At 32.5% G+C, this 17,019-nt stretch overlaps 1 protein-coding gene and 1 pseudogene across 1 annotated transcript; both read right to left on the reverse strand.

Moving 5' to 3' along the window:
• Positions 1–3,562: 3,562 nt before the first annotated feature.
• LOC148771255 (uncharacterized) lies at positions 3,563–5,272 on the reverse strand. Its single transcript, XM_088817562.1, has 5 exons — positions 5,158–5,272; positions 4,739–5,071; positions 4,594–4,638; positions 4,288–4,496; positions 3,563–3,631 (listed from the first exon to the last, which is right to left on the reverse strand). The coding sequence occupies exons 1-5, from the start codon at positions 5,210–5,212 to the stop codon at positions 3,563–3,565; spliced, it is 711 nt and encodes a 236-aa protein (XP_088673688.1). The 5' UTR covers positions 5,213–5,272.
• Positions 5,273–11,296: 6,024 nt separating this feature from the next.
• On the reverse strand, positions 11,297–11,968 carry LOC148771256 (F-box/kelch-repeat protein At1g55270 pseudogene; annotated as a pseudogene).
• Positions 11,969–17,019: the final 5,051 nt, after the last annotated feature.

The raw sequence follows: 17,019 nt of genomic DNA on the forward strand, positions 1-17,019 counted from the left end.
TCCACTTGCGCAGCTTATGCTCTACCTTGCTTTTGTTTTATCTCACTGTTCAACTCTTAAGCAACCTAGGCCCTCGGCACTTGACCATGCTTAAATTTTAATTTGAACTCTTCTAACTAATTTCATATTATTATATTATATTATATTATATTATATTATATTATATTATATTATATTATATTATATTATATTATATTATATTATATTATATTATATTATATTATATTATATTATATTATATTATTCTATCTTTTTTTTTTAAATATATATATAGTTCTCCTTGTTCGAACTGTGTTGAATCTGGGATTATGTACTGTTCGATTTGGTTCATGATGTTTTTTTTAATGGGATTTTTGGCTTACATTTTGATTTGCTCCAAAATGGTGGACATGATGACGTGTGATCCTTGGAAGATATTTTGGATGATAGCTTGTCGGGATACCGCCGGAGGGGTACCTGCAACGCCCGGAGGGGTTTCCCGGCGTAGAAGCTCCGACGATCAAGTCAGTTTTTATTCAGAGATAATCGATTGTGATATGTAAGAGAAAGCATAGAAGTGAAAGGTTGAGAGTAACTCCCTATTTATATGTGAGGATACTTGATGGGCAAGAAATAAGCAAACTTGCCATAACTCCTCTTCTTGGGTCTGATATGATTTTGGGCCTAATACAAGTGAAAACTCAATCCAAGGCCCAATAAATGATTAGGAAACCCCATGAAGACATTTGGTCCGTATCAACTACTCTCCCCTACTCCGAAGTCTAAAAGGCGTGATTAGACTAGGAGTATTATTCACGTGTTGTCGTTTTGCGTTACATCGTTTTTTCTCTGATTGTATGACTTGTGCGCTTATCTCGCCATGTTGCTTGAATGGCTCTAGCAATTTACCTGTTTGATTTGATAAGTTATTTTTGCCCATTTTAACAACTCATTTTTGCTCGAATTAACAACTCATTTGCGTGTTTAACGCCTCGTTCTTGTGCAATTTAACGCCTCATTTTCGTGCGATTTAACGCCTCATTTTTGCTCGATTAACGACTCATTTGCTCGATTTAACGACTCATTTTGCGCGATTTAACGCCTCATTTTTGGCGATTAACGCCTCATTCTTTTCTCGATTTAAACGACTCACTTGCTCGATTTAACGACTCATTTTTTGTGATTTAACGACTCATTTTGCGCGATTTAACGCCTCATTTTTGCATGATTTGACCGCCTCATTTTTTCTCGATTAAACAACTCATTTACTCGATTTAACGACTCATTTTGCGCGATTTAACGCCTCATTTTTGGCGATTAATGCCTCATTCTTTTCTCGAATAAACAACTCATTTGCTCGATTTAACGACTCATTTTTTGCGATTTAACGACTCATTTTGTGCGATTTAACGCCTCATTTTTGCGCAATTTGACCGCCTCATTTTTTCTCTTAAAGCGCCTCAGTGTTATTTATTTCGCACAAAGTGCCTCGACGTTGCTTATCTTGCACAAAGCGCCTCAGTGTTGCTAAATGATCAACCCCTTTTAACGACTCGTATTCTTCGAAAATCAAATTTAACCGAACTCAAGGGTTTTTCACATTTGTTTATCTGACTCATTGTCCCTTACCCCACACATGTATAACTATACGTCGGACATAAATTCAAGCAACATCTCGCAAGGATATTAGAAGAGGTTCGAGCTTTCATAGATTCGTGTTCGAGGTGGAGATGCGAGCTAGGAGAGAGCCCCATTTTAAGTTAGAAATATGAGCTCCGATAAACCTGGTGGTGTTAACACTTAATCGCCTCGACTCGTAACGATCTCTTGCCGAGGTGGAAACCTCACATCGTCATAAAGATATGGCTTGTATCCTCTCTTCTCACATAATCTCCTCTCGTAATAAATGAGAGCGACAAAAAGTCCATTTACTCGAAAAAAAGTAGAAACGATCGAAAAAAAAGGAGGAGAAAAGATCGAAGAGATGTCGGGAGAGGGAGATGAAGAAGCTGGTTGGGAGCGTCCACAGATGGTTGCCGAAGCACAAGTTGGAGGACGAGCCATCTTCTTACTTAGTTTGCTGCAGGTAATTACTTATATACAAAAAAATTAAAAAAAATATTCCATCAATATATATTTATAATCAATAATTTTGTACAAAAAAAAATTATTTATTATTTATATGAATCAGGTGATTGTGGCATGTGTGACAATGGGTGTGGAGATCTCACTGATAATGGGAGTAGGTGGGCCGAAGCATCGAACAAGTTTGTTGTGGGTGTCACCGTTCACATCAATTATCTCATTGTGTTTGGTTTTGTGTCGTTATTGAGTTGACAATAACCCGATGATGACGTGGATTGGTTATGCTATGACGGTTGGCTTCTCCGTGCTGCACATGGCTAGCAGCTCGTTCCACTTGTTGAAGGCGCTCAACGGTTGGAAATTGAAGAATTTTTTAATCAACTATCCGCTTATTTACGCCGTATGCGTCTTGGTTTCTGTCATTATCAACCTTTCTTGTTTGGTAGAAGGTGGCTAGGATTAACTCAACGATCGGCCATCTTTTGTTATGCATGCTACCGTTATTTTTCGTTTTCACTTTTCAATTTCGTTTATGTTTTTTCTCTTGGTTGAATTTTAGTTGTATTTTTCTCTTCATTATATTGAATTTTAGTCTTATTTTTCTCTTCATTATATTGAATTTTAGTCTTATTTTTCTCTCGATTAAATTTTAGTCTTACATTCCCATCTAATTTATTTACGCGTTTCTATTATGAGAAATTAAATAAACTTTTTCCAACCATTATAATTACATCTACACACAATATAAATCGATCGATACGTAGTATAAAATAAATAATATAGACGTGACAAAATAAATCGGATACCTATACAACAAACTATATACAAATTAATAATAACAAGTACAATAATTGCTTGGAAATAATGATATAAAAAAATAAACAAAAATATTGGAGCAGAGTTCAATAATGAAATAATGTCTTTGGCCTCTTCACTCTGTTCTTCTATTTTTCTTCTCTGTCTGTATGTATGTATCTATATATGTCTGTATATAAGTGCACGCTAATTGTCCAGCTGTGAGTTTTTTTCCAGTGCATTACGGTGCACCAGACCGAAACTTTCCCCCCCAAATAGCTAGTGTGTCTTTTTTCAATTACTTTATTATTTTTGTAAAATAAAATTAATAATGGGCCACAGCTATTCGGAATTGAGGACTATATTCATTGGATTATTATTCTAGAAGGGCTTGCTAATATTATGGGGTGCCCCATTCATTTATTTTATTATATTTATTCAAAAAAACAAATATATATATATATATATATATATATTCAATATTGATCGCCACAAATGAGGAAAATGCAATTCATTAAATCGGTTCGTATTTCCATCAGTAATAATGTTAATATTAGTATTTAAGTGTGCCTCATTTAATGGAGTTTTAGGTTAAACAAACATCAGCTCACCTAGAACACCGACCTGAGGTCATAGTGTAACACCTTATTGCTTGATCTCAAATCGTCGTGCGACGTAAGAGTGAAAAGACGTTTTCTCCTTACTAGGATTTCATTTCATATGCCTTTTTAACAGAACCGGATGTTTTCCCAATTGTGTCAATGCCTATTCCCTGAATTAAAAGAAAAATCCGTGAAAAGATACTATAAGGGGTTGGTGTAAGACGAAAACAAACCTCAGAAGATTTTTGATAATTACCGAATAGATCGGGATTCTCTAAACTAAATTCATTTTTCATATGATTAAAATTTTCATCCCAACTTTTGGAATTCTGATTCCGTTTCAGAATTTTTTGTTTTGTAAACTGAATCAAACATTGGAATTCAATTTATGATCAAATTTTAAATTTCGACCGATTCCACCGGTTTATTCGAAAACTGCATTCAAAAAATCTATATTTAATATATAAAAAAATATGTAGTCTCAATGAATAACATGACAATTTTTGCTAATATATAATATATATAAGATGAATATTTTCTTGACAATTAGAAAATCTAACATGTAGGGATAAAGGATCGAATGTAAAAAAACACCTAATTATATATATAAGCCACAACGATCATGAGAATACTAAATTGAATTAGAGTGCATGTAAATACTATTGGGACACCACCAATTCAAGATGATTATCATGATGAGGTGTAATTACTGCAAGTGATGATGCTTCGTTATCTTGAATACGTTCGAAAATGGCGTTGGCTTCGATATGGTCGAATAATAACCTGACTAACATGTTCCGACTCCACACGCGCTATGGAGTAAAACCATCACAATAACTTTTTCGACGATCTGAATAAAACAAACCGTGGCCATAACAACTGCAGCGACAGCCATAGGAAGAACCTCCGGTTTTTTAAATTTTTTTACGAGAAAAGTCATAGAGAGAGCGAGAAATATCGACCCGATGAAAACCACAATCCGGATGTCCATATAAATGTAATACTCGTTCATCAACTGTTTCTTTGTATCTGAATCTGCAGTACGTACACATAAAACATCAAATTTATATATACATATTATTGTAGTGTACGTACTGTACTTGGTGCATCCATGCATGCATGTTTAACTCACCAATATTAATCACCACTGAGTTTGCTCTATTTGCTGTTGAGGCATCTGTGTACGAATGAAGAATATATTAAGTAATATGGTAAATGGTATATAGCTAGTCATGATGAGTTATAACTAGTAGATATAGTTAAATTGAATTAATTACCGTGAGACGAGCGATGTCGTCTAGTTTGGAGAATATCGTCGCGATAGACAGTGTCGTATAATAAGCTGACGAGTGTGTTCCGACTCCATGCGCTCAAGATATCAAAACGTCCAATATGTAGCAAATACGTAAAATAAGCTTTTCCGACTCCCTGAATAACACTAATCGCGGCCAACACGGTTCCGAGGGCAAGCACATAAGCATATAGTTTGTTGAATAATATTAGTCCATACACCGAAGTCGAAATAACTAGCATTGAGATCAAAAATTCCCAAAGCATGTTATACAGCATATGCCAATTCTCTTTCATTAACTCCCCTTTAGCTTTTGAATCTGCACCATCAACATAAATCCCTTTCAATAATTAATTATTAATCGTTGTTTAATTTAATTTAATTAATTAGCGATGAACGACTTACCAATCACAAGCGAGGAGGAGATTGGCCTTGTTGTTGTTATTAGGTTTCCCGCCATTGTGTGTGCAGTACTGCGTGTGTTATCAAGAATTGCAGATTTTTGTTAATCTAATATGGACAAGAAGAAAAATTATTGGATTTTCCTAGAGATTAATGGCAATCATGAACACATACAGCGTAGTATATATATATATATATATATATATATATATATATATATATATATATATATATATATATATATATATATATATATATATATATATATATATATATATATATATATATATATATATATATATTGGCGCATATATTTCCTTTTGGTACGTATTTAATTTCTCATATTTAATTTTCCAAAAAACAATTCTAATTTATGCATGATAATAATATCAATTCTTACCATATAAAATAGTGAAATATGTGTTGTACATACCTTTCCAAAAAAAATTAATTGCCATGCCATGCACGCATGCTTAAAATTAAGAAACTACGTACCAAATATATTTCACGTAGAACTATTTGTGGTTGTTGGAAATAGAATCTATGCCAAAAAGGAAACAAAAAATCGAAATCAGAATCTACTACTCAAGTTGATGGTTCTCATTACAAAAATATTGGTCATGCTGCTTAAGATACAAAATAATACCTAAAAATAGATAATCAAAATTGGTCTATATATAAACTGAATTACTATCATCAAATATCAAATTAAATACGTACTCGAAATAAAGTAGAAAATATCGAAGAAAAAAGGAGTAAAGATCGAAGAGAGGTCCACATATGGTTGAAATGGCGGGATGGGAGCGTCCACATATGGTTGAATAGAACGAAGAAGCGGGTTGGGAGCGTCCACATATGGTTGAAATGGCGGGATGGGAGCGTCCACATATGGTTGAAGAGATGGCGGGAGAGGGAGATGAAGAAGAGCGTCCACAGATGGTTGAAGAGACGGCGGGAGAGGGAGATGAAGAAGCTGGTTGGAAGCGTCCACAGATGGTTGCCGGAGCACAATTCGGAGGACGAGCCATGTTCTTACTTAGTTTGTTGCAGGTAATTACTTATCAAAAAAAAAAAAAATTCCATCGATATATATTTATATTCAATAATTTTGTAAAAAAAAATTATTTATTATTTATATGAATCATCAGGTGATTGTGGCATGTGTGACAATGGGTGTGGAGATCTTATTGGTAATGGGAGTAGGTGGGGCAAAGCATCGAACAAGTTTGTTGTGGGTGGCGCCGTTCACATCAACTATCTCGGTGTGTTTGGTTTTGTGTCGTTATCGAGTTGACAATAACCCGATGATGACGTGGTTTGGTTATGCTATGACGGTTGGCTTCTCTGTGCTGCACATAGTAAGCAGCACGTTCCACTTGCTGAATGCGCTCAACGGTTGGAAATTGAAGAATTTTTTAATCAACTATCCGCTTATTTATGCCGTATGCGTCTTGATTTCTGTCATTATCAACCTTTCTTGTTTGGTAGAATGCGGCTAGGATTATTAACTCAACGATCGGCCATCTGCATGTTGTTATGCGTGCTACCGTTATTTTTTCGTTTTCAGTACTTTCCAATTTCGTTTATGTTTTTCTCTTGATTGAATTTTAGTTTCATATTTTTTCGCTTGATTGAATTTTTGTCTTTTATTTTTCTCTTGATTGAATTTTGGTCTTATTTTTCTCTCGATTGAATTTTAGTCTTACATTCCATCTAATTTATTTACGCCTTTCTATGTATCATGAGAAATTAAATAAACTTTTCCCAACCATTATAATTACATCTACACACACATACGTATTTAATAAACTATATAGATATGACAGAAATACAAGAATTGCGTGGAAATAATGATATAAAAAATACTAGAGCTGAGATAAAAAAAGGTTAGGAGATTTAATTTAAAAAAATACATATATATGCTCATGTGGAAAATGTTAACAAAAATCGATGCAAAATCAATTTACCTGCACAAATATAATTGAATACACCTGAAATTGTGGTGGTTGGGAATTAATAAATAATTAAGATGCCTGCCAAAAATGAAGTGAGATCAAAGCAAAATCTTCAACTTCAGTTCATATATATTCTGATTCAAAAAATTGGTCATACTCATACGTATAAGCTTAAAATATAAAAAAATAAGCATTAACCATATATATATATATATATATATATATATATATATATATATATATATATATATATATATATATATATATATATATATATATATATATATATATATATATATATATATATATATATATATATATATGCGTTGTTATGCGTGCGTGCTACCGTTATTTTTTGTTTTCACTTTTCAATTTCGTTTATGTTTTTCTCTTGATTGAATTTTAGTCTTATTTTTCTCTTCATTGAATTTTAGTCTTACATTCCATCTAATTAATTTAGGTCTTTGTATTATGAGAAATTAAATAAACTTTCTCCAACCATTATAATTACGTCTACACACAATATAAATCGATCGATACGTATATAAAATAAATAATATAGACGTGACAAAATAAATCCATACGTATAAAATAAACTATATACAAATAATAACAAGTACTTAAGAAATTAAACAAAAATATTGGAGCAGTCCCATTACAATGGATATAATATGTATTAACACCATGCGTAATTAATTAATTAATTGCATGAAAATCATTTAATTTAATTAGTCATGCGTAAAAGCAACCACATGCGAGATTTAGAAACCCAGCCATGCCAAAAAGGAAACGAATTAAATCAAAGCAAAATCTTCATCTTCAGTTCATGATATATATTCTCATACCAATATTTGTCATGCGTAAGATTTAAGAAAAAGAAAATAATAAAAAAAAAACTTGATTATCTATATATATATATATATATATTGCATTAGTAAATCAAACGTCACATCAAATACTCGATCAGACAAAACGGAAAAAAAAAAAAAAAAAAAAGATGGCGGGAGAGGGAGATGAAGAAGCTGGTCGGCGTTGTTGTCCACGGAGGGTTGCCGTACAACAAGTTGGAGGACGACCCATCGTCTTACGCAGTTTGGTGCAAGTAATTATTAATTTATTTTTTAATCAATATTTTCATAATTTTTTTATTTTTTATTTATTTACTTTGATACACCAATGGTCAGGTTTTTGTGGCATGTTTGACATCGGCTATGGAGTTGGTACTGGTAAATGGAGTAGTAGATCATGCAAGGAAGGTTCGAGTAAGTTTGATGGTGATGGCGCCTCTGACATCAGCTATCTCGGTGTATCTGGTGTACTGGAAATACGCGTGTCGTCGTGGCATGCTCATGAAGATGGGGGTGGAAGTAAGACGTGAGTATGAGAAGTGGTCGGTATTGGGCGAGGTTTTTCCGGTTATCTTCTGTCTAGTGCAAATAGGAAGCAGCATCTTCCGGTTATTGAAGTTCTTCAAAGGTTGGAAATTTGGGAATACTTTTGACATATTTCCAGCTAGTTATGCTTTCTTCTTGTTGATTTCAATCACTTTCTACCTCATCTTCGAGGATCTACCCAATTGGATCAAGTCTAGGAAAGAATCTATCCCTTGATTTAATATAGTTACTTTGCTGCAAGTTAGATGCTACATCTCATTATATATATACGGGTGCTTATTAGCCGTAGCACCCACTGTTACGTTATATATTAGACTAAAATTCTTGATTGAATTTTCTCTTGATTGAATTTTCTCTTATTAGCCGGAGTTCTTCAAAAACACGAAGAACAATGGCAGAATCTCACCGGAGAACAACCACACTTCTCGTAACGAGCTCTTTTTACTCACGGCCTTCGTCGGGATTATGTCACGATGACACGTGTACTTTCGGTACATCAGATACACCGAGACTGCTGATGCCAGCGGCGCCGCCACCGCCATGACACTTGTTCGGAGCTCGAGCTCGGCCGAGTACTCCAGAAACAACGCCAAACATGCCACCATCACCTGCAAAAATTAGATTGAATATTATTATTATTGATGAAAAATGAAGAAAAAGAAAAAAAGAAGATTACCTGCTGCAAACCAAGAAAGAAGATGGCCCGTCCTCCAACTTTTGCCACCCCAGAGCCCACCACAACGCACAATCTCTCTCTCTCTCTCTCTCTCTCTCTCTCTCTCTCTCTCTCTCTCTCTCTCTCTCTCTCTCTCTCTCTCTCTCTCTCTCTCTCTCTCTCTCTCTCTCTCACAGACTCACGAATTGTCTAATTATTGAAGGGTAATTATTGGGCCAGATTTAGGAGGCCCAATTTTAAGTATTGGTTGAGCCAAAGTCAAAGGAGAGACCGTCAATTTAGAATCATGTCTTGTTGTATAATACTTTCATCAATATATTCAATATACATTTTCGTAATATTTTTTATTTTTGGCTGTGATATCAATCAAGTGATTGTGGCATGTTTGATGTTGGTTCGGTACGGGTAAAAGGGAGTAGGTGCGCCAAATCTTCGAACAAGTTTCGTGTGGATGATGGCGGCACTGACATCGATCAGCAATCTCGGTGTTTTTAGTGTACTGGAAATACGCACGTCGTCGTGATATCATCATGATTGTTTTTTTTTCCGTGTTCGTATGGAATGGTACTATTCATTTTTTTTTTTATTTTTTTTTCCTTTTCTTTATGGAATTTTAGTTACATTCCATGTAATTAATTTAGGCTTATTATGAGAAATTAAACAAACTTTCTCCAACCATTATAATTACATCTACAGATAGCATTATAAATTGATAAATATAAAATAAACTATACAGATAATAACAAGTACTGAAGAATTGCTGAAATTAATAGAAATAATGTAATGTATATAAAAAAAAACAATGGAGCAGAATTCAAACCGTAGCTGCATAAAGACAGAGAGAAGACAATGGCACAACAAAGAATTTCAAAAAACAGCAGAATTAAAATCGAGCGCAAAATATGTCGGAACAAGTACCGATATTCACAAAAAAGAAACACGATCGAAGAAAACAGACAACCTAAAGACGAAAATACAACAAAAGAATTTACAGCAAGTCCGAGAAGTCATAATCTGCTATCTCTTTTTTCATCAATGTAAACAATATATGGTCTTTCCTCAAAAGTCCTATTTCCTAAATTCATAACAACCTTCTTCTTCTTCTTCTTCTTCTTCTTCTTCTTCTTCTTCTTCTTCTTCTTCTTCTTCTTCTTCTTCTTCTTCTTCTTCTTCTTCTTCTTCTTCTTCTTCTTCTTCTTCTTCTTCTTCTTCTTCTTCTTCTTCTTCTTCTTCTTCTTCTTCTTCTTCTTCTTCTTCTTCTTCTTCTTCTTCTTCTTCTTCTTCTTCTTCTTCTTCTTCTTCTTCTTCTTCTTCTTCTTCTTCTTCTTCTTCTTCTTCTTCTTCTTCTTCTTCTTCTTCTTCTTCTTCTTCTTCTTCTTCTTCTTCTTCTTCTTCTTCTTCTTCTTCTTCTTCTTCTTCTTCTTCTTCTTCTTCTTCTTCTTCTTCTTCTTCTTCTTCTTCTTCTTCTTCTTCTTCTTCTTCTTCTTCTTCTTCTTCTTCTTCTTCTTCTTCTTCTTCTTCTTCTTCTTCTTCTTCTTCTTCTTCTTCTTCTTCTTCTTCTTCTTCTTCTTCTTCTTCTTCTTCTTCTTCTTCTTCTTCTTCTTCTTCTTCTTCTTCTTCTTCTTCTTCTTCTTCTTCTTCTTCTTCTTCTTCTTCTTCTTCTTCTTCTTCTTCTTCTTCTTCTTCTTCTTCTTCTTCTTCTTCTTCTTCTTCTTCTTCTTCTTCTTCTTCTTCTTCTTCTTCTTCTTCTTCTTCTTCTTCTTCTTCTTCTTCTTCTTCTTCTTCTTCTTCTTCTTCTTCTTCTTCTTCTTCTTCTTCTTCTTCTTCTTCTTCTTCTTCTTCTTCTTCTTCTTCTTCTTCTTCTTCTTCTTCTTCTTCTTCTTCTTCTTCTTCTTCTTCTTCTTCTTCTTCTTCTTCTTCTTCTTCTTCTTCTTCTTCTTCTTCTTCTTCTTCTTCTTCTTCTTCTTCTTCTTCTTCTTCTTCTTCTTCTTCTTCTTCTTCTTCTTCTTCTTCTTCTTCTTCTTTTATTATTATTATTATTATTATTATTATTATTATTATTATTATTATTATTATTATTATTATTATTATTATTATTATTATTATTATTATTATTATTATTATTATTATTATTATTATTATTATTATTATTATTATTAATTTCGACTTCTATTTCATGCTTGAAGTACCTGACAGTGCACAATGTGACTCTTCAACCCGCTTCTCCCCGCAATACTCGACCACAAATTCGTTAACAAAATCCTAAAATGCCCCTTGATTGCAATATTTTCCCAAATTCCCGAACTGCCCTCCGCCCGTTTATCCGTATCCGAAACATCCACCATACTAATACTCATATTATTCCGAATAATACAGAGCTTCCCGTTAATCGGCACAAGCGCAGCTGCCTCAAGAGCCCGCGAATTTCTGATATGAATCTTACTATCAATGAACCTACTCCAAGAATCCGTTTTTTCGTCATAAACACGCAGTTTACACCCATCCCTACAATCCAACGCGTAAAGCTTTCCGTTCATAGAAATACTCGGATTTCTCCATCCAGGAACCATACCATCGTTAATCGGACTCCACAAATTACTCTCCGGTGTATAAGCTTCGCTCAAAACCTCCCTATGTGCACCGACCCCTTTCAAGAACCACTTGCCGTCATAAACAACTCCGATAAACGGGACCATAGCTGTTCTCTGTATGCCTTCACATTCTCCACCAGCTACGTAGAGACAGTTGTTTATCACGCACGAGCCAAAGAAGTGTCTTTTACGAAGCATAATTCAAATATAATTCACGTAGAATAATATTTGTGGTTGTTGGAAATAGAATCTACGCCAAAAAGGAAAAAAAAAATCGAAAGCAGAATCTACTACTCAAGTTGATGGTTTTCATTCCAAAAATATTGGTCATGCTGCCTAAGATACAAAACAATACCTAAAAATAGATAATCAAAATTGGTCTATATATACACTGAATTACTATCATCAATCATATTAAATACGTACTCGAAAAAAAAGTAGAAAAGAAAATTAGTAGAGAAAAAAAACAAATAATAATTTCAAACATGCCATTAACAAAGAAAATGAAATAACAAATAATGCGAAAGAAAAAAAATAGTAGATTAGTAAAGATTTGTTTTTGTTACTAAAATTGTATTGGGGTTACCCTTATATCGATCTATATAATCTACATGTAAAATTATTCGAGTCTATATAGATTATACTTAAAAAAATATATTTTGATTACATATTTATATATATATATATATATATATATATATATATATATATATATATATATATATATGTCAAATTATGTACTATACAATAAAATACATCATACCATATTGGATTACTATTGAGTAAAAAGTAAATTGAGTTTATATTATATAGTTTTTTTGTGTAAATTAATGTTATAAATTATTTCTGTTATTGATTTGTAGTGACACACTATAGTATTTTATGTTATAATTTATTTATTTGATTTAATTTTGAAGAGTTATTTATATTATACTAATAAAATAGAAATGTAATGAGAAATAGAAATATAAATAGGAATAGAAATAAAATAGAAATGTAAAGAGCATATAAATAAATTTTACACAATAATAGTATAATTTATTTTTATCATAATAGCATAATAATTTTATTTTTTAATTATTTATAAATTATCATAAAATATCCATTTTGTGAAAATGTATTCAAAAAATTATTTCATTCTTACAGATATCATAGACCATAAAATTAAGTGAAATTAAATAAAAATAATAATTAACGTATTTTTAAAATTCAGTAATTCAATCTTAAGTAAATGTTTTTATCGCATTATTTTTAGCTCCAACAAATGAATTACTAGTCTATTTTATCTACCTAATTTGTGGAGAGAGAATAAAAAAAATGAGAGAGAGAAATGATGGATTGCAATAACTATCCTCGTAAGGCGTGCTGGGCATTTGTAATTGTTTGGTGAGAACACATTCAAATATAAAAGTCAGGGTATTACAATTCAGGGTAGATTAGTAATTCAACTTTGTAAGTTTTTCCAATATTACATATTTGTCATTTTCTGGCTGGCCAGATTATGGCCAAGTAGCTTTATCCAATAGTTATTACTTATTAGTAATCCCCATTAATTAACTGAAATGCTAATTGTAGCGGGACTTTTACTGAAATTGGCTTATTTGCAGCGGTAGTTCTCATTTGTCAATTTTCTAACTTTCTAAAAAAACCGAAACTCTCTCAACTAAAAAAAGTCGAAAAATTAAAATTTGAAGCTCGTTCGACAAATTAAAAAACGAACAACAGCTTCTTCGATGGGTAATCCGGATAACTTTTATATGGTAAAAAGAATAAAAAAAAAAAAAAAACTAAAAGTTGGTGTAATCGTGCTGTGTAGCACGAAAAGTATCCAAAAAAAAGAATAAAATTGGACTTACCCGTGCTGTACAGCACGGGAACTTGGGCATTAAATTTTTTTTTTTTTTTTTTTTTTTTTTTTGTAGTATTAATTTTAATAATTTGGTAGGGTGATGATGGTGATTTTGACAAAAAAATTGACGATGATGTACAAACGATTACAATATTCCGAATATGTGTTATCATATTTCTCAAATAATTACAAAATTCGATTTTTAGAAAAAAAATATTAAGAAAAAAAAATATATTAAAACTTTAAGTTCCCGTTCTGCAGAACACGGCTTCAAGTTCCCGTGTTCTGCAGAACGGGAACCTCATATTTTTTGAGTCCTCCGTTCTGCAGAGCACGGGAACATGGAGATTATTCAAGTTCCCGTGTTCTACAGCACGGGTGATTCATATTTTTTTTTTATTTTTTTTTTCGAAAATAAAAATTCAAAAAATCAGTTTGAAGGTCCCGTTTTCTGGAGCACGAAATTTTGAATCTCCCGTTTTTTGGAGCACGGAAACTCGAAGAAAATTCGAAGTTCCCGTGCTCTGCAGAACGGAGGATTCAAGCCGTTTGAATCTCCCGTTCTGCAGAGCACGGAAACTTGAAATTTCTTCGAGTTTCCGTGCTCCAGAAAACGGGAGATTCAAATTTTTTTACGAAATTCGAATTTCTAGAGAGTGTTTGGAATAGGAGAGATAAATTGAAAAAAAAAATTCAATGAAAAAGGTACCGCTGCAAATAAGCCAATTTCAGTAAAAGTCCCGCTGCAAATAGCAAAACCCTTAATTAATTTATAAAAAAAGACTAATTTTTACACTCTCTCTCTCTCTCTCTTAGGGTTTTTCTTTGTCTGGTCTGATGTTTTAGTAATGCAATTAATATATATAGACCAATATTTAATTTGTTTATTTGTTTTTACTTTTTAATTATATTTTAAACTTATACGTATGAGTATGACCAATTAATATTTGGAATCAGAATATGAACTGATGATGTTGAAGATTTTGCTTTGATCTCACCACTTCATTTTTTGCCGTCATCTTAATTATTTATTAATTTCCAACCACCACAATTCCAGGTGTATTCAATTATATTTGTGCAGCTAATTGATTTTGCATCGATTTTTGTTAACATTTTTCCACAATTTTTTTATAAAAAAAGAAAAAAATTAATCTCAAAATAAGACCTAATAACCAACCTTGTGTTCCATTCAATTTGTTAGAAAGAGAAACGTGAGGCTGTAATTAATGTTCACTTAATTTCTTCAAGTGGGCTAATTAAACTTTCATTCCCAGCCTTTTTTTTATACAAAGCTAGTCCTCACTTAACATCACATAATTTTAATTATTTTTATAATAATATTGCAATAATGAAAACTCTCGACAAGCAAAATAGGCACCCGGTGTATATATATATAACGAGACGTAGCATCTAACTCCCGGCAAAATAAATATATATATTAAATCAGGTGGGTGGACGACAACAACCATCTAAAGTTTATTTAATTTCTCATAATAGAAAGCCTAAATTAATTAGATGGAATGTAAGACTAACATTCAATCAAGAGAAAAATAAGACTAAAATTCAATCAAGAGAAAAAATAAGACTAAAATTCTAAAATTCAATCAGGAGAAAAACATAAACAACATTGAAAAGTACTGAAAACGAAAACTAGCGGTAGCACGCCTAATGAGTTAATCCTAGCCGGTTTCTACCAAATAAGAGAGGCTGATAATGACAGACACCAAGATGCATACGGCGTAAATAAGCGGATAGTTGATTAAAAAAAAATTCAATTTCCAACCGTTGAGCGCCTTCAGCAAGTGGAACATGCTGCTTCCTATGTGCAGGACAGAGAAGCCAACCGTCATAGCATAAACAAACCACGTCATCATCGGGTTATTGTCAACACGATATCGACACAAAACCAAACACACCGATATAATCGATGTGAATGGCGCCACCCACAACAAACTTGTTCGATGCTTCGGCCCACCTACTCCCATTATCAGTGTGATCTCCAAACTCATTGTCACACATACCACAATCACCTGATTCATATAAATAATAAATAATTTTTTTTGTACAAAATTATGAATATAAATATATATATATATATATATATATATATATATATATATATATATATATATATATATATATATATATATATATATATATATATATATTGATGGAATATTTTTTTTAATTTTTTTTATAAACGTAATTACCTGCAGCAAACTAAGTAAGCAGATGGCTCGTCCTCCAACTTGTGCTTCCGCAACCATCTGTGGACGCTCCTAACCAGTTTCTTCATCTCCCTCTCCTGCCATCTCTTCGATCTTTTCTCCTCATTTTTTTTGATATTTTCTATTTTTTTTCGAGTACGTATTTAATTTGATTGATGATAGTAACTCAGTGTATATATATAGACCAATTTTGATTATCTATTTTTAGGTATTATTTTGTATCTTAGGCAGCATGACCAATATTTTTGGAATGAGAACCATCAACTTGAGTAGTAGATTCTGTTTTCGATTTTTTGTTCCTTTTTGGCATAGATTCTATTTCCAACAACCACAATTATTCTACGTGAATTATATTTAGTACGTAGTTTCTTAATTTTACGCATGCATGCATGCATGGCATGGCAATTTTTTTTTTTTGAAAGGTACAACACTTATTTTACTATTTGATATAAACGCATACTCACCTTTCCCGTCTTTTATAATTCCAAAGTTGTTCTCTCCACTACACCCATCCCCCTTTTTCCTTTCTATCCTTCTTTTTTCTAATTATTTTTTGGGCCCATCGAATACTTCTATTGGGCCTCATCTTCTCCATCAACCATTGCTCTCTCTCTCTCTCTCTCTCTCTCTCTCTCTCTCTCTCTCTCTCTCTCTCTCTCTCTCTCTCTCTCTCTCTCTCTCTCTTTCTCTCTCTAAATCAAACAACAATGGAGTTGGTAAAACTAATAATCCAGGATAATATGTAATATCTAGAGTTTGTTCTTCTCTTTCCCACGTTTCAAGTTCCATAAAATCAAATTATTATTTTGCAATTTTATTATAATTTAATATATAACTAAAATTGAACTTCTGATGCTTTTTTGTAATTAAACAAAAAAATTATATCTAAACTCAAGCCTTTTCAGTTTACCTTTCTTTCCTTCAAATATTTTTTTTTTGTCAATAAAAAAAATAAAAAATTATCGGTTCAACTCGGAGCTGGGTGGGTTGTAAGTTGTGACCATGGTGAGTCTATTTTGTTTGATGAAGTGAGTCAACTGGTTAATGGGGTAGTGATTTTATTTTAGTAAGTAAAAATATGCACTAATGCTATTTATATTTTGGAATGATTGGAGGTTCAAAACTTTTATAATTAATTTCAATTTAGATATAGTTTTTTTTGTAAAAAATCG

The sequence above is a fragment of the Erythranthe guttata genome, chromosome 4 (assembly GCF_056151865.1).
Source record: "Erythranthe guttata isolate IM_541 chromosome 4, IM_541, whole genome shotgun sequence".
In the NCBI taxonomy this organism is placed as follows: domain Eukaryota; kingdom Viridiplantae; phylum Streptophyta; class Magnoliopsida; order Lamiales; family Phrymaceae; genus Erythranthe; species Erythranthe guttata.